This window comes from Ammospiza caudacuta, chromosome 4 (genome assembly GCF_027887145.1).
Source record: "Ammospiza caudacuta isolate bAmmCau1 chromosome 4, bAmmCau1.pri, whole genome shotgun sequence".
Lineage (NCBI taxonomy): Eukaryota > Metazoa > Chordata > Aves > Passeriformes > Passerellidae > Ammospiza > Ammospiza caudacuta.
Window position 1 is genome coordinate 29,006,532 of NC_080596.1, and position 18,520 is coordinate 29,025,051.

The 18,520-nt window shown below is 42.8% G+C and overlaps 1 protein-coding gene across 1 annotated transcript in view; it reads right to left on the bottom strand.

Moving 5' to 3' along the window:
• TRPC3 (transient receptor potential cation channel subfamily C member 3) overlaps positions 1–9,978 on the bottom strand; it is a 32,620-nt gene extending 22,642 nt beyond the window's left edge. The window contains exons 1-2 of the mRNA XM_058803640.1: positions 9,755–9,978; positions 1,022–1,793 (exon numbers count right to left, since the gene is read on the bottom strand). Of these exons, the coding sequence (XP_058659623.1) occupies positions 1,022–1,793; positions 9,755–9,978 (996 nt within the window). The remainder of the gene's footprint in view (positions 1–1,021; positions 1,794–9,754) is intronic.
• Between the last annotated feature and the right edge of the window lie 8,542 nt (positions 9,979–18,520).

Below are 18,520 nucleotides of genomic sequence, written 5' to 3' on the forward strand. Positions count from 1 at the left end.
TCTGTTAAATTTCACTTGGTTAATTTCTGCTTCTTTCTCCGGGTTGTTGTATATTCCTTCTGAGTACTCCACAGGGTAAGCAGTGTCTGCGGCTGTTTGGAGAGGTTAATGCATCCTTTGTCTCTCTCAGATCATCTTTCAAGATATTAAATGAGCAAGTGGTACCCAACACTGGCCTTGCAGAGCCCCAATAAAGTTGCTGTTACACCCAGAGACAACACTGTGAATATCTCTACCCACTGAGAGCAGTCTGTCATTCCCCAAGCCAAGCTTTTCTCATTACAAGCAGATTACTGGAGTTTGATTTTTGGTGGGGTTTGGCTGCAGGGGGAGAATGGAGAACAAGAGGAAAGGTCCTTTTCAAGGAATCCAACTGAACAGGAAAAGCATTTAAAAAACCACTGGGCAATAGTTAACTAAGCCAATAATTGAAATATATAAAGAAGGCAGGGCACTGACATACGAAACCAGATACAGCTGAAAACCAGCTAAGAGGACCAACATCTGTAAGCAGTCTAACAGCTGGTTTTGAACACATGACATTCCTAAAAGGTGCATCCAAAAAAAAAAAAAAAAAAAAATCCACTCTGGGTATTTTTAACAATTTGGAGACATCAGTCAAAATCAGTACAAATTAAGGTCAGTGCTGCAGTGCCCGCAAGAAAAGCCAAATATTTCTGCTTTTTGCGCTTATATTACTCAGCATTTGTAACTAAGAACAGTCCTTGTGTGCTGCAGCAACCAGAATTGTTTTCTGTCTGCTGCAAGGTTATCAGAACACACACTTTTTCCAGTGTCCAATTTTACCAAATTTCTCCAAACACAGCAGGTGCAAAAGCAATTTTATTCCATTAAAAATTCCTTCTAAAGGCTTATGTATCAGGAATAAAAGAGACAATAAGATGAGAGTATTTGTAATTGGAAAAGTAAAACACGGGGAATCATTTCAGCATCTAAGGACAACATGAAGTAGCAGCAACTTTAAAACAATAACAAAGACAGAGAAACACAAAAACATTACCTTGAATTCTTTTTCAATGTTGGCCAACTTGGCAAGTTCATTGCTGAGTTCGAGAGCAGTGAGCACTGGATCTTCGCTGGAGAGGGACAGATAAGCCGGACTGGCCAGTCCTTTGTAGGCATTTATTCTTGACCTAGAGTGACTGAAAGAATCATGTTTTTGCTTCTCTGTACAGTCATTACATTTGCAGAAATAATCATGAGGTCTTTCTATCCTCGCTCCTTTCATCAACAGCATGTGCACGACTTCGTATTTTTGGCAGTGGGCAGCTAAAATGATGGGAGTGATGTCTGGAGAAAAGCGGGTACCGTCTTCGTCATAGGAATAAAAATCATCATCCTGGAGCTCCTGCTCACAAGGGCTCAGAGTCAGTCGCTTGTTTACCGAAAACCCAGGATGATTCAAAATCGCTTCCACTATCCTAATGTAACCCTTGCTGATTGCGAGCAGCAGGGCATCTCCAATCCGTGCCAAGTTCTCTTTTTTTAACAGAAGTTCTGTCACTTCCAAATGTTCATTCCCCACAGCGAGCTGCAAGGCGTTCTGGCCCATGTAGTCAACGCAGTTGACATTGAGCGTCTTTGACTCCTCGAGCATTTTGCGCACCACGGGGATGTTGCCGTACTCGGCAGCGTCCAGGAAGCGCTCCTCCTCGGCCGTCAGGCTCGTGCCCCTGTTGTTGAACATGAAGGCCGGGCCCCGGATGGCCTGTCGCCTTCCCTTCTCCCTCATCATGGTCATCCGCCTCAGGGACGGGCTCTCTTCGATGTACCTAAGGAAATAACGAGCAAGAGGTAACAAATTTTCACTCTGGTGGTAATTTGTAACTTCCAATCCTGTGGCTGCAACAACTTATTTTGTGCCTTGTCCTTTGCCCATTCTCTGACAAGCAGTATCCTGAATTGGGATTGCTCTTACTTGTCTGCAATCTAAAGGCACTCACAGGCTCAATGCCTCAGGCCACTGCTGTTCTCTTAGCACGGTCAAGATTTATTAACATTTTTCATTCCTTTTAAGACATTGCTCCTCTTCAGAAATCCCTCCCATATATAAAATGAAAACCCATCTACTGCTTTCAGTAGTAATTAATATTATCCATCACAGGCATTCAAGCTGATGGTATAAGTAAGGCAATACTTAATACTTACCATGTTGTAGATCACATAAAAGTGAGGTGAAAACACATTTTCTTCAGGGTGTCTTGCCAAGCAACACGTGATGAAGCTGATAACACCTGATAACAGCTTCTCGTGTCACTACTAGAAACGTTAAACCTGGAAGCTTCTACTCACAAATCACTTTGGTCCAATTACAGATTTTTGGATGACAACACTAAATACACATTGAGCAGACTTTCTACAAGTAAACTGTTCACAGGTTCCAGGCACCAGGAGTCATCAAGTATAGACTGGGATCAGCTCTCACTCCAGTGGACTCCTGCAATGCTGTGGATTGTATTGGGCCTGTTTCTACATCACCCATTTCAGGAGCTGAGAGGGGCTGTGTGCACATTCTTGTACCATGATCAAAAAAAAAAAGGCAAGTCAAAGAGTAAATGAATGAAAACTGGGATAACTGCTGCACTAGAAAGAGGAAACCTGGGTGTAAGAAAGAAATGTTTTAAAGGAAAATGAGAACCAGTGAACCCGTGAATTCTCCACAGAAACCAGTTGCAAAAGAAGAAAGAGGGAGGAAAGAGAAGGGTAACAGATGAAAAGAATGGCTGAGCAAGCTAATTTGGCAAACACAGAAACTGGAATTATGAACCAGTGAATGTGCTCAGAGAACAGACAGATGGGATGCTGAGCTGGATCTAGCAAGGCAAGGAAACAAGAGAGGGGCAGAGAGGTTCACAGCAGTGAGACTGGACAGAAATTGCTAAGAGAAGGGACCCAGGATGAGAGGCTGAGGAGCAGACACTGCCTAGCTGGAGAAAACAGCAGCAGGAGACAACTGCTGGCAAGGTCAGCAATCTCCCTTGCCTTTTCTAGTCCAGCTGAACAGTGAGGAAGGCAGCCTCCAGCTGCTATCAGTTAATCCAGTAGCTCAAGAGACAGAGATCACTTTGGATGATTTCATGGGCATGGAGACACCAAGTGCTGCTGATAAACAATATGACTTAATGGAGGTGTGCTTTGAATATATACAATGCTCTACATATATATATATACACACAATACATAGAGATAAAGAAATCTTTCAAGTTCCAAATTTGTTTCTTAGGTCCTACGTGCCTCTGTTCCTCATCTTTAGAAAAAAGAACAGTTGGCTCCCATCTTACAGGAGCATTGTGAAAATTAATATATTTTTCACTTTGCTGAAAAACTCAGACACGGGAGTAACTAAGGCCAGACAGAACAACTGAAAAGGAAATTAATCCTTCTACCCTCAGTGCATTAGAAGAGATGTGAGTCCATGTAATGAATGCCAAGGGCAAACCAAAATATTAAACAACCCTTTTTAAGCAAACCCTGTCAGTCTGCAAAAAAGACAGAACCAAGGGAAAAATGCCACACACACCTTTGGGCACACAAGGGCTCTGCATTAAAGTGGACACAGTAGCATCTGCATGGGCAGCTTTGGAAGGTAAACATCCAAACTAATGCAGGTTCAAATCCACAGACAGAGAAACAGCCTCCTAAGTGCTGCTGGGGGTTGATTTTTGAGGGTGTGGTCTCTCAACGAGGAGCTCTGTTGCCACTGCACAAAATATGCCCGTTGCCATCTCTGGATGCAGCACGGCCGGCCCCAGGATTTCTCATTGGGCAGAACTAATTGCATCCAGGTTCTAAGGACAGGCCTGCCCTTGCAGCTATCTACATCAAAATGTACAATCTTAAGCACTTTATCACAGACACAAACATCCTAAAACCCAGTCCAAGCCCTGGGCATTTCAGTGAACACAAACGGGCAGCTCAGTTGCTCATCAAGCAGAGAGACTGTGAAACTCATTAGCAAGGGCAGGTCTCTCCTGGGATGAAGCATTTGATCTTTTTACCTTGTTATCTGTGGCTGCCATTTCTGAACTACCTGAAATAGCCTGAGTGGCACCACAGAATAAGCAATGTTAACTGCTATTTACTCTTTGAAAGATGTGATAGAACTGCTCTGGCAAACATGACATGATCCATTCTTTCTTTTTTTTCCCCACTTCCATACCACTTTCTTTAAATCTATAAAAAAGGCTGCATAACACAGAGTACTTGTAACTCTGTTAAACACAGAATTGATTTAATGTCTTAAACCTCAGGCATATTTCCCACTTAGGAGTACTCAGAAATAAAGACTTGAGCCCAGAGTGCACATTTTGAACAGCCACAGTTCGCTGCTGTCTTATTCCCCAGCAAAATCAGAAGTAAAACCAGATACATTGTCTTCTCATAGTTTCTTTCTAAACAAGATCTTATTGTCTTTGCTGTTACACTTCCACTCATCCTCCACATCCAAAATCACACAGATACAGAAATGTAGTGTTTAGTGTTATGAAGAAAAAAAAATTATAGCTATTAAAAATGCAACAAAGACAAAACAAATTGACTCTTGCTGACTTCTTGTTTTAAGAAGACTCTAAGCTGCCACTTTGAATCTCATTTATCTTTTATGAAATACACAATACATTTTTTCTTATATATTCAGTTTAATTTTTCAGCATAATTTGAAATATGACATTTATTTTCATTTTATCTACCTTCCTTTCAAACCCCACTATCTGGGTGATCACTGAGGTTATTCATCTGACTTCTGCAGAGACACACACATCTTTCAAAAGTGTCCTCTCAAGAGTGGCTTCCTAGGAAGGAAGATATCCTTAACTGTAAACCTTTTGACAGAAATGATGGATCTGAAGTGACTGCAATACCTTCTCAAAATAAAGATGGACGATGCTTGGTATTTTAATGACTAAAATATTGTCAAGGCATCTCCAAAAAAAAAAACCAAAAAGCAAAAACTCTTGTGCAGCACCACAGGGCCACGAGGCTGCTGTGTTCGTCTACACTTCTCCCCTCTTTTTTTCCACTTTTCCCTCAGCAAATTCAAGGACCTTGAAGCCAGCATAGCTCTGGTCAGAGTAATGCATGCAACAATCGGGTACAAAGTCTCCTTTCCTTTTTCTGCTTTCCTTTTCTTACATCTAATATTTTAGCTATCCCAAACTATGAATAAAAGAGTTAGTTTTTAGTTTTAAGTGTTTGACCACTTCCAGCATATTTTATATGTATTATTTGCCATCTGATATAATCAAGCCAGCAAAATCTCAAGTTGCATCTCTCAACATCATTAGACTGGCTTAAAAATATGATGAAAATAGAACTAAGTGTGCATTAATTACTTGTGTTCTATTTGCAAAGCCTTGAAAGTTCAAATACTCAGCCTTGTCTCTGTAAGGTACTGACAACCTAATTTAATAAAGGGGGAAGGAGATATGGGAATCATGATGCTCCTCCTCCCAATTGTTCCAAATAGTTGAAAAACACATACACAAAAACATCAAGATATCTGTAGAATGCATGGCAATAAAACCACAAAAGAACCAAGTAAGAAAAATGCCCAATTATTCTGTATTAATTGGCCAGTAGAGATAAAGAAGGATGGAATTGGAGATCAGCCATGCTAACTGAATGAAGCACACCTGTCCCACCACATCTGGACACGTTTCACTCGGCCCTGAGCCTGCAGCTATCTTGAGGAACTCCAAAACTGCACTGGAAAGAAGGAAGAACGTCAGGAACTGTGCAACAGCCTTCAGGATCAGTCACTCCTCAGCTCTGCTTTGCAGGAGAACTCCCACGTGAGTGAGGCCAAGGCTCCTAAAGGAGCACAACACCTTTCAAGGCCTTTCCCTAATGATAAGCATCACAAGCTCTCAGACACAGCAATGTTGTTTGCACTCTGAACATTTCATTGGTTCATTACAGACCTGGTAAATAAGACATACAAAAACCTCTCTTCATTACAACATGTTTTTGCTTACCTCAAGTATTTTCATTTAAAATGTATGACCTTCATATGGGAAATAAAAAATTATTTTAAAAAAGATTTTCCATGGAGCAATCAATGCCCACTCGTCTCCTGTTTTACTATGACCTTACATTGCATCATATCCTTGCCTGGCCAGAGTTATTCCTACAAGGAATGTACAAAGCAAGACATTTGAGCAGCACAGCAACTACAAAGGACTGGAAAAAAGCACAACAATCTCTCTGCTTCTGCCATGGGCTGTTTCAATTACAGATTTCTGCTCTTACTCTACCTATCCCTTTTCATGTTCAATCTAGAACTGCAGCAGAAAAGAAATGTGGGATGGAGAGTTGACCTGAGAATTCCTTTTTCCTTATCCCGCTCTTTATCTACAGCAATCCAAAGGATTTATAGTCTTGTTTCTAAGTCTACTTTTTAACAGTGCACACAGCATAAGCAATTTTAAAGGAAAGGAGAGTAGCTGAAGAAACAGAGATTTTATCCTGGGTCTTCCCCGATCCATACAGAAATTCATGCTGAAAAACAGGCTGTTACTCTCCCTGAACTATCACATGCAATAAAAGATGGCATCAACAATTTACAAGCAGTTTACCCCCCTGCTAAACTACAGCACACGAGTGATCCTGATTCCATTCTAGCCCTCAAAAGGAAATGCAGCCCAGTGGTAACAGACAGATCTGATAAGCACACAATGCCAACAGCTCTTAAAAGAAACAACACCGGAGTCAGCCGAGCAGGAGATGCAGATCGTGCCTCTTGTTCTGCCAAAAGTCACCTCTGAGGCCCCAGTTTGAAAATTAAAGACCCATAATTGCCTTACAGAAGTGCTCAGACACACACACACACACAAGAGCAGTTGTAGCTAATGTCTCCTGAGATTTCTCAAAGTAAGCCATCTCAAGTGTTTTATTTGCTACTGCAGCAGAAAAAACCAGCTCTTCCATGGGAGGAAGCAGCTCCTAGCTCTGAGCAGGACCACAAGCAGCGCTGGAGGGGTAATCCCCCATCCTCACTGCCTTTCCCAAAGGAAGGCTTTCCCCTCTCTCCAGTCTCTGCTTCCCCTGTGTCAGAATGGGCCAAATGGGAGAAATTTGTTTCTTCACCACTAAAACTGGCGTCTCCTTCATGCATGCTGGCTCATGTTCCAAAAAATTTGGGAGTACCTGCACCAAAATCCAAGATGCATTAAATGACAGCTTCCTTTTCCTTTCTGTCAGCTACTGCCTGGGCTTTCCAGAAGAGGGAGGCTAATTCAGCTGAACAGCAGAACATAAATCAGGCCAGCTGCAAGATCTGACTGAGGTCTATACTCTCCCACTGGTCTGAAACGACACAATCCATCATCCAAAATGCCCTCATGACATCTCACACAAGTGCTGGCTCCAAACTGGAAAGATTTAGTCCAAAAAAAAATGGAAAAAAAATTACAGTGAAATATCAGGAGGAGGTGTACATGCACTTAGGGGACGGAACAAACTCCTGCCCCATGAAATTATGCAGAGCTTTTTCTGACCATTACCCTTCAATAACTCCTCAAAGGAAAATACCAACCCTCAGAATTCCTATGGGAAAAAAGGACCATGTATTGATGGCAGGAGGGCATCTACGCACACACAGAACAAGGCAAACATTTCACCAGGAAAGAGCCAAGTTAACAGGGCTGTACCAACAAAGAATTGTAAAGCTCCTTTGAAACTTAGTCCTTTCTTTGTGTTCTGTCTCTCTAGCCAGAAAACTACACTGTGATTTTCAGAGAGACTCGGGAAGTCAGGAATCTGATGCCTACATTTAATTTACAGGTCTTGTCCACCTTTTCTCCACTGGGGCATAGAGTACCCTGTGAAACAAGTACTACCTCCAGTCTGCAATCTTAGTGGGAATCTGAGGTTAATTACTTTTTTTTCCCAGCCATATTTGGCACAGGAGGGAGCCAGCTGTACACTGACAGGCACTTTGCACAGGCTGCTGCTTTCAGAGATTTCAAACCCAGCAATGTCTGCCTTCATGGGCACACTCCTTCACATCTTCCTGCCTCTTTCCCTCACACCTTGTGCTGAGTATTCACAGTACAAATCCTTCCAGCCAAGGACTCTCACTCTGTGCCTGCTGAAGCCTGACATGTGTCAATCTGAGCACATCAGGAGCAAGCTGATGCTCATCTTTATCTCATCAACATGCACAATGATTTTAGGTACTTGCACCAAACACACAATGTTACTCCAGGAGAAAAATCCCACTGCTACACCAAGGATAACCACAGTCACATAACAGGGAAAAGCTAATTCTGTGTCTTTTGCCTCTATACCCAACAGTTCAATATACTCTTACTACATTAATCCATGTCAGTTCTTTTGTCAGTCCATTGGGCTCACAGATTTCCAGGATATCAAGAATTATCTACCAGAAAAATTCCATGAGACAGAGCTCACTCCAGGCTCAAACACCTACAGCTGTGTAAACTGCACTCCAGTTTGATCCCCCCCGTGGTGTAGTACCCATTTCTTCAACACAGGAGCATGTCAATCTCTCTAGAAGGACACTTGGGACCCAGAAGTTGAGGACTCACAGCTTACAATTCATCTGAGCCAGCTTCAACTGCTAAAAAATAATGTGTCCAAGTATCTTTTTATGGCAGATAAAGACAGGCACCTCCAAAAAAGAAGATAAATTGCTATACTACTTTTCCCGCTGCTATTTCTGCTCCCATTCCATCATCTACATGGGAGTCTAGACAAGTAACTCAAGCACAACTAACTTTCTGACAGCTGAAGACATGTGAAAGACCAATTCACTCCAAGTGCAAATTGCTGGGCACAGGGTATTTGTGAAGAATTTATGCACAGGGATGGCAAACCCCACCACTTGTGGTTATCCCATTCTAAACACTACCCTAATTATTTCTGTATTTTACAGTTTTCTCTGGGGTGATTTTAATTAAGGCTTCTACAGATGCTGAATATCTTATCTTAAAACTCAGTGTTTGCTATCTCATAATTAAAATATTTAATTAAGAACTAAACGTTGTCAGGAAAACATAAAATAGTCAAGCAATCCTCTGAGGTTAAGTCTACCTAAACTGCAGCATGATATAAAAATTAGTGAATTATTCATGGACAACCTACATTTTGGAAGTCAGGGAAAAGAAAGTTATCATCCCTACTAGTAACATTGAATGCATTTATTTTGCAGTAAGTGTATTTGCATGGGCAGCATCTCTTCATGTATCTACATAGATAGATGTTTAGGATTGTACCTTTAAAAATAAATGGATATTTTGGAAAAGCACATCCAAGCAGGATAAGGTGCATCTCCAGAACTAAGGCTTTTCTGTACAGGTGTCCTAGATTTCTGTGGGGAATTCATTTTTATCTCAGCATAGCTTTTAAAAATATCTAAGAATAAAGCGGCAGCATTAGCAACGGGTTCTCTGAACCTTAGCCGAGCCTACAATTGGTCAATTTCCCGGCAGCTGCACTTCCATCCAGAGAGAAAATAAGAAACAAGGAAGGGATGGACTCTTCTCTGCCCCGGCACACACCTGTGCCCGCCTGACGCCGAGGAAGCAGAGCCGGGGCTGGGGAGGGGGCCGAGGGCAGGCCGGGGCACTCGGAGCCCCTCGGGGCGCTGGGAGCCGAGCGGCCGCTCCCGGGATCGGCCGGGACGGGGCCGCACCCCCGGGCCCAAAACTCGCCGGGAGCCGCGTCCCTGCTAGGGAAAGTTGCCCCTCCGAACATCCCCCCGGGCCCCACTTACATGGTGCTGGCAAAAGGGGGGGGCGGGTAGTATCCGTAGGGCTCCCGGAGGGTTTTGACAGCTCTTTGCGGCGGCGGAGGGGGCTCCGGCCCCCCATTGACGCCTCTCCAGCCGCGGCGCCGGCGCTGCTGCTCTTCTTCCTCTGCCCCTTCCTCCTCCTCCTCCTGCTGCGGGGGGAAGGTCACTCTCCCCTGCTCCTTGCTCTTCCTGCCCTTGCTCGACATGGTCAGGGTCCCCTTAGGCGGCGGCGAGCGCCGCTGCTCCCGCTCCCGGCCGGCCTCGTCCGGCAGCGTGTGCGGCGGGGAAGGAAGCAGGAGGAGGAGAAAGGAGACACAAGCTCAGCTCGGTGGGGGACAGAGCACCTAGAGAGGACAAACCTCTCACCACAAACCCACGGCCACCCCGCCGCCCGTCGGCAAGGCGGCGCGATGCGCAGCCTGGCAGCGAGAGCCAGGAACTACCGGCGAGGCGAGCAAGACACAGGGCTGCCAATAACAGCGGCGACTCTGCTCCCCTTCTCCTCCTCTTCTGCCTGTCATCATCCCTCACTAGGACGGCATCATCACGGAGGCAGCGGGGCCACGGAGAGCGCACCCGCCTCCCACAGCGAGCGCTCCGGAGAGGAGGAGGCGCGCCCGTCCCACCTCCGCCCCTCAAGGCCTGGAGCGGGGGGGGAGTGAGGGGGCGGTGCTCTGCCCCAGGAGCGCTACAAATGCCCCCCAGCCGCCCGTTGTTGCTGGCTTGGGGTGAATCCTGCTCCCGCCAGGTCGGGTGTGAGGGGAAGTCCTCGGGAGGTGCCCGCCGAGTCGGGCATGAGGGGACCCCTGAGTAGGTGCCCGCCGAGCTGGGCATGAGGGGAAGCCCCTCGGGAGGTGCCCGCCGAGCTGGGCATGAGGGGATATTCTCGGGAGGTGCCCACCGAGCCGAGCTGGGTGTGAGGGGAGATCCTCGGGAAGTACCCGCCGAGCTGAGCTGGTTGTGAGGGGAAGCCCTCGGGAGGTGCCCGCTCAGCCGGCGCCGAGCCCTGAGGGAGCCCGGAGCCGTGAGGCGGGGGTCTGTCAGCAGCAAGGTAATTCTGGCCAAAGCGGCCAACAGCCCGGTCAAAGCTGTACAAAGTTTGGCAGGTGCTTAGAGAAATATCCAGCCCCACACTGGAAACAGGTGAAGTTGAAATTTGCAGGTAAAAAAAAAAGGTACTTTTGATTGACTTACCGAGCAAGCCGATGTTCCCCAAAACGTTCCAGATGTCTCTGCCTTAGGCTTGACTGTTGTATTTCTGTGGTGCTAAGCTGAAAAACAGTGGGAGGATGCTGAGACGCCCATGGCATGTAATCAGAACAAATTATGCTCTATAGAGCTCAGTCACAAAGATTTCTCCTGTAGAGACATATTGCCTCTTCCCTTATTAAGAGATTTTTTTTTTTGGTGTGTTATTTCACAGGGAAAATTATTTTGTGAGGGCAACACCTTTACAATCAAGGCAGAGCCTGTAAGCATTTTTTTTTTTGCAGAATGGTAGGTACATATAGCGTGCATGTGTTAATTTATATATAATAAAGCCTTTACTTTGTCTGCATCGTGCTGAGATGCCATTTTTCTCTTGCTTTAAACTTTTTTGAGCAGTATGGGTATAAATTTCCATGAAACCGCATTCCAAATCTGTATTCAGGTGCTGCTGAAGTTGAAATTTATTTAAGCTTTCCTATTACTTCAGAGAAAGTGGACTTTTTATCCACATATCACCACTAGGAAGAAATTCTTGTTTGTGAGTCTCATCAAGAAGTCTTAGTGTAACATACTTATTAGCTCACACTGTTTGCAGTACTGTCCCTGGTTTTGCCTTTGTTGTTTTCTGTATGTACAAAGTTTGTCCTCATGAAGCACAGGAAAAGCAAGCCAAGGGTTTCACAGAGATAATTTTCTCGGCTGTAGCCGTGAAGGAAGAAGAAGGCTTTGTTTTAATCAATTTAATTAACTTGCATCTTGAACTGTTTAGGGAAGTGGGTTTTTATGTTTTTCATCACATGCAGAAGCCCTTTGACTTTCAGTGGAATTATGTGCATAACAGAGCAGATTTTGCTCTCCCAGAAACTAATATATAGTGTAGCTACTGTAGCTCCAAAGTGCTTGGGGTTATTAATTTCAGTCTAGGTGCCTAACCTAATCATACATCTGTATTAGTGTTATACATTTTAAAGCACAGCCATGCAGCAATCTGTCTGCATCAAACCTGGTCTTCTTGCAGGGATCCTTTGACTCAACAAATGGTACTGCCCATATTGTGTTCCTTTTTTTAATAAAAGTCCTCTGTTATTACAGGGGAGCTACAGGAATGCACTTTCAATTGCCTTGAGTATTTCCCTTGAGAACAAAACATAAAAGTACAGCTGAAAGTCAATGAGAAATGCTCTTGCCTCACAAATGTATGCTCAGAGCAAGGCATTCACATATCAAGGTATGTTTGGTTTTTTGTTTTCTTTTCAGAAATAGATAGAAAATTGTTTTAATATTAGTTCTTAGTTTTAAGGAAGTTTTATTCTTGCTTTCTCCATTACATCTCCCATGACTAACTTGAATTGTGTTCTGTGGGCTGTGTTTTTTTTTTCATGATTTGAGTATTGTGTAATAGAGATTGGTTTGCTGGTCCTACACTGAAAGGTAATGTTCTATCTGTTATCCAGGTATTATCACTAATAATGCCCTGGAATTCATCCTTGGAAAGATGACTTGGAAGTCGTCCTTGCAGAAACCTTCATGATACATCTCTCCATTTCAAGGGGTAAGATGATAACTCCCTGAGTAATCTTAGTACTGAAGGACAAAGGTAGTGTAAAAACAATTTACCAAATCCTTGTTTCTTTCTCCCCATACTGTCACAGAGCCACCAAGCTGAAATAGATGGTTCCTTAGATGTGTTTAGATTGTGTCATATTCCCCTTTGTTTCTTTCCATGAGATCCAGCCTAAAACCAGCCAGCATGGCAACAAGAGAATCCACTGCAAATCTCCAAAGTACTTTGCATGGTTACTGTGTTAGAAATAATGCATATTTCCAAATGGAATGTGTAGGGTAGTTCCCTTGGTCACAGTTAAGGGGTTTATAGGGAATTTACCACAGTTTGAAGTGTTAGGCTGTTACCATTGGATCAGGGATGTGAGAATCCTGTTATCATTTAACTTCAGCCACCACTGCCTTACCTGACAGTAAGAAATTAATAATCATTGCTGTGCCTTGGTGCTATGGTGGAGGATCTGAAGTGCCAAATTCAGACAAATGAAATGCATGAAGCTGCACTTCTGAAACAGCAAAACAAGTGAAATCTAAGAGTACTGAAATTATACCTACACAATCCTGGTCAGGGCTGAATGTCCCAGAAAACTGATTTTTCTTAATGGCTCATGTTTTTGAAAGCATTTATATTTTCATTAATCCCAGTGTTCTGAATATTTATTTTTAAAAATATTTCATGTTATCACAGTACCAAATAGATGTCAACATAGCCAAGTTGAAGAAAGTGAGGGAGAAAAGATGAGTAAATTTGAAATTCCAGGCGAAGCAAGGCAGGCAAGCTTGTGCTGGCTGTAGATTCAGCTGGGCAAAGACTTTACAGTTAAAGGCTGCCAATCCAGTACATTTTGTGAATGCTGAGTTGAATTTACAGGCTTTGAAAGTGATGTCATTTTAATCTAGAAAAATGCTTTCTGGAAGTTGCTTAGACTGGAGTGAAGTAATGGAAGGAACACTACCCTGAAGACAGAGCAGGAGCAGAACAGCCCCAAAGACTTACAGCTAACAGGGAAATAGAACAGGGGTGGTATTTTATTACTAGGTGCTAGGTTATTCATCATTTTCTTGTAGAACATGGGTTTAATGCCATAACTATTTCATGTTGGATTTGGAGTGGCAGTCAAAATACAATCCCTCATTCTTTTCACCAGACTGACTTGATGAAGCCAAGGTGGAATTGGAGTGGGACAAAGCTTTGTTTATATGGATAGATTACTCTCTGGCAGAATTTTTGTGTCCTCCTCAAAATTGAGATAGATACAACTCAGATCTCAAAGTTTCCCTTGGCAGTGTTCTTCATGTGGAAGGGAATGATCAAGAAAGAGCTTTTCTAAATTGAAGCAAAGTGTCTCCTAAGAATGCTCAGCAGCACCTTTCCTTGAAAGATTGTCTGAAACATGAGTTCTGTATGTCTCCCATTCTTTTTCAGCTTCTTTAAACTCAATGAATGAAGTAAACACCTGAAATATGAAAACAGATAGCACAGCTTGAATTTATTATAATAAAATAGCAGGAAATATATTCAGCTTCTTAGACTAAGCTACCATAGCAATAAGACCTTGCAGGTCTATGAAGCACCTAAATCAGCAGATAATCACTTAAGTAAGATTGGGAAATGTGATGAGGAAAAAGATCATAATGCCTTGGGGTTATCCCTTACCAGAACTTCTCTGACAAGTACATTGACACTGTTAATTTGAAAATAAATCTGACCTGTTTGTTGAAAATGGTGTTGTAGGCACTAAGATCTCCTTGTTGGAACCAAGTGATTTACTTAAGAACCAGCAACATGCAAGAAACTTCTAGTAACTGTTTCCCTCGTGGAACAACTTGTATGTTACATGCCAAATTATTATTTTTCTGTTTATTAGAAAAAAAAGGAAGAGTAGCTTCCCTCAAGAGACAAAACTGTTTTTTATTTGCTTGAAGTGACAGGTGAAGAGAAGCAAAAAGACACTCATGGTAATGCTAGAAATAGAATCCAGGTCATGCAGTACATTGAACCCTTCTCCAACGTGTGTGTACTACTTTTACAAAAATTGGGAAGTTGGTGGGAATAGCAACAGTGTAATGAAAGCAAAATTGGCCTTCTTTGCCTCATACTGGGAATTTGCCTACTTGCCAAGAACCCAGTGTTTTCAAGGACGTTTAGCTCCTACATCAAGGACTTCTATGAAAGTCTAAACAGGTTCAATCAGCGTGAAGGGAAAAGGAGTGATGTGATGTCACTGATCTGTAAGCAGATCTCAGCCTCAGAACTAATATTATGGTTTAAGGCTTTTTACATGAGATGAAAAGACACATTCCAGAGACTTGAGCCTGTAATTTCAGGCACCCTGTGCAGCCATTCAGGCCCATGTGAAGTGAGTGGGTATAAAATGCTGTCAAATCACCTACTGCAAACCAGGCCCTCAGAGCTGTGCATTGCAATGGTATTATATGGTCTACTTAATAATAGTAGAAGACTACTGAAGTGCCAGTGGTACCATGAGGTAGACACTGGCTACATTTTCAAAGAAAAAATGGACAAATACTTTCTTTTTTTGGCATTAAGTGGCAACTATATGTACATTTACATGTTTGCACCTATTAGTTCCTTTTTTCCTAAGGCAAGCCAGGTATGTCTTTAGACAAATCCAATCTACTTTGGAACAAATCCACAGGATTCTGAGCCTGTGCCAATGAAGTTTCATTCTTCTCTTTTCAGTCCTACTAGTAGAAATTAGAAGCTAGCAAGCTTGACACTTGGAAAGGGACTGCAGAATCAATTTCCCTTATCTCTGCATTGCCCTGGGGACTGAATGTAGCTTATAACCTCTATAAACTTTACTTTCTTAAGATTTCCTTATCGTTTCTATATAAAGGCTGGATTTTTTCCCTAGAATGGTTTCCCTGTCCCTGTGTCAGCCAATACTCCTTGAAAATGTAAACATGAACCTTAGCCCACAGCTGAGTGCTGGGAACCACATGATAAGTAGATTTATTGTCACAGGCCAACATCTTTAACAAATCATTTTTCTTTTTGACAGGGATGTAAATATGGGTGGGTGAGTGCAATGTGCCCTCCTGTCACTTGGCTGGTTGATAACAGAAGTTACTGCAGGGATATTTCCAGTGTTTCAACTAATGAGGCTGAGGGTTGCAATGGATGCATGGAGTGCAGAGTAGCTCTTATTTTAGCAAGTTATCAATGATTTCCATCCTGTGCAAGTAATTAAGTCTGAGTATTTTTGGACAGTTTGATCTTTGTCTGATTGGGGGATTTGAGTCACTGTGGGGATCAGAACAGGGGAAGCAGGACATAATAAAAATAATAGCAAAAGGCAGAAAGGTCAAGTGATGAATTCACACAGTTCACAGTGATTTTTAAACCCAGAAACAAGTGGCTTTTTCACACTGCTTTGTGTTGTAATGTATTTTAATCTGTAGACACGTTCTCACTTGTGACTCCTTAGCAGAAAGAACTTCAAGCAGCAGCTCACCGGTATGAATGACAAATCTGAGTGAGCTGCATGGCTCCCTGAGGAGAAAACCCTTTATCCAGGTTTGCACTCTTCCAAGCCCCTTGACCAGGGTGTCTGGCAGCTCTGACTGAAAGATTGCCTGATTCTGTCATAGTTCAGAGCCTACTTTCCTTAAACCTCATCATTGGATAAATACCATCTGGTCCTAACTACTTGCTGTGCCTCAGAGCATTAAACTCCTCTGGTTGGAAGAGGAGTAAATACCACAGTGCACAGTGTTGATTGAAAATGTAACCTCTCCTTCTGTGGGCTGCTGTGGAGTAGGTGATAACATTCCAGCAGAGGTGCTCTCTGTTTGAGTGACAGCAACTCAGGGGGTCATCCCAAACCCCTGCTGTCCATCCTGTGGCAGAGGGATGGACAGCTACCAGGGGGAGGAGATCAAAGGAAGAGCCTGCCAAGCACTGTGGCTGTGCTGTGAGTGGGAGCACCTCCTCCTGTGCGGCGCCAGAGTCATTTGGGGCCAAGGGAAATAAAAGCCTCATTATCTGGTACAGCAGAAAGCGTGTTTCCAGCTCTACCAAATAATTCTTACCCTTGAAATGCTGTTCAGTGCTGAGTGAAGGGCTGAGCTCTCTGAGTGTCATCATTCCCAGGGGAGCAGGAGATGATATTGGCAACTGGTGGGTTAGTCTTAAGCCTCCAGGTAATAAACCTCTTATAAAGAGGCCACAGCTCACCTCTGAACTAAGAAAGAAACAGAAACATTCATTAGGAATTAATCAGAATTGATATCAGAGGCATGGTGAAGCCTCAAAGTCTGATTCAAGCAGCCACAGGTGCCAACACCCTGCTTTTCCATAGCATAGAACATGTTTAACTCACCTCACCATGGCAAGTGGAGGTGTTCTATAAAAGGTTGGGGATCCCATATACTGTGTTATGAAATGAAAAAAAAAATCCTGTATGTACTTCTGTCACACTTGTCCTGCCTTATATGTAAGAGAAGCCACTGTTCATAAAAAGGAGTGAGGAAAGGCCAGCATTTCTAGCAACTGAGAGGTGCTCAATAACAAAAAGAAGAAAACCCCAAGCAAACAGGATATTTGGAAAAAGACTATTCCTGTTACACTGCTGGTAACAATCTTTGAAGCAACTAACAGAGAAGATGAGAAAGTGTGGGAAAAGGGAGATATGACATTATTATCCATTATTCCCTGCAGGCAATTTAGAATATATTGAAGATACAAAATTTTCTTTTTGCCAAGAAAATTAGAATAACTCTTCTGTTGTCAATAACAGGTTATGTCCCACTGAATTAATATGTGTTTTGGGAAGGAAGAAGTTTGTAGAGGTAAAAATAAGGAAAAAGAACCTCAGCACTTCTGTCTTTCAGTGGTCCCTGTGGTACACAGCGTGTGTGACCAGGTGCTGACACACAGGTATGGACATCACATTTCCCACTTTAGTTTCCAAATTAAGCAAAGCAAAAAAACCGTTAGGGATCTTGTCTTGGTTTTTTTGTTTGTCTTTTTTGGTTTTGCTTTGGTTTGTTTGTTTGTTTTGTTTTTGTGGGGTTTTTTGTTTTTTTTTTTTTGTGAGTTCAGGTCAATTCCGTCAATCCCATTGCAACCACAATCAGTGAAGTTTGAGATTGATATTTGGCTTTCAGTAGGAACAGTAACCCATGAAAAGCTGGGAGAAATTTTCCTAGGGTTTCAGAGCAGAGCCAAGTCCAACTGGACTGGTACCTCAGACAAATTAAGGCAAAAAGGTAAAACTCAGGAGACCCTCAGATGCTGCATTAATTTTTCAAATATCCCTGTCCTGGTTTTTAGGAGTAAACTGCAACTACAGCTCCCATTAAAACTCAGAGGATGAGAGCTGAGCTGCTTATTCAGCAGAAGAGCTTGAGTAGAAGGCCAAGTATTTTGTGATAACATGACAGACAGACACTAGGAAGTATCTTTCATGCAGAAAGCATTTATATGCCTATAATAGAGGTATTTCCATCTCCTTCAGTATTTTTCATTACATTACCAGAGCTGCTGTGTGGAAACTGCCTGCAACAGTGAGGGCTTTGTCGAGGAATCCCACCCCTTAAGCTTCCAGGCTCAGCTAACAGGGATTTCTTACCAATAGAGAGCTCAAAGGAAATTCATCTGAATAGCCAGAGGTAGAGTAAGCCCTGAAACATTGAAATTCTAAGCATCAACATTAGCCCATAAGGGGAAAGTGATACAAACTGTTTCCTTACCAGATGGAGAAACTGTTGACAGAAATATGTGCTTGCAAGCCAGATTTTGGAAAACTGGGAATTTGCACATTGTGGACTTGGATGTGGGCATAGAATTCATTTGAAGAGATCCAAAGGTTATTCAGGGGCTTGTTAAAATCAGGTGAGTAAATATACATTAGGTGTTCATCCTGTGTGTAAAACCAGTATGTTGAAAGACTTACAGAAGCATTTTAAAAATTTGCATTATGGCCAAAATTGGTTTCTCAAATTAATAAA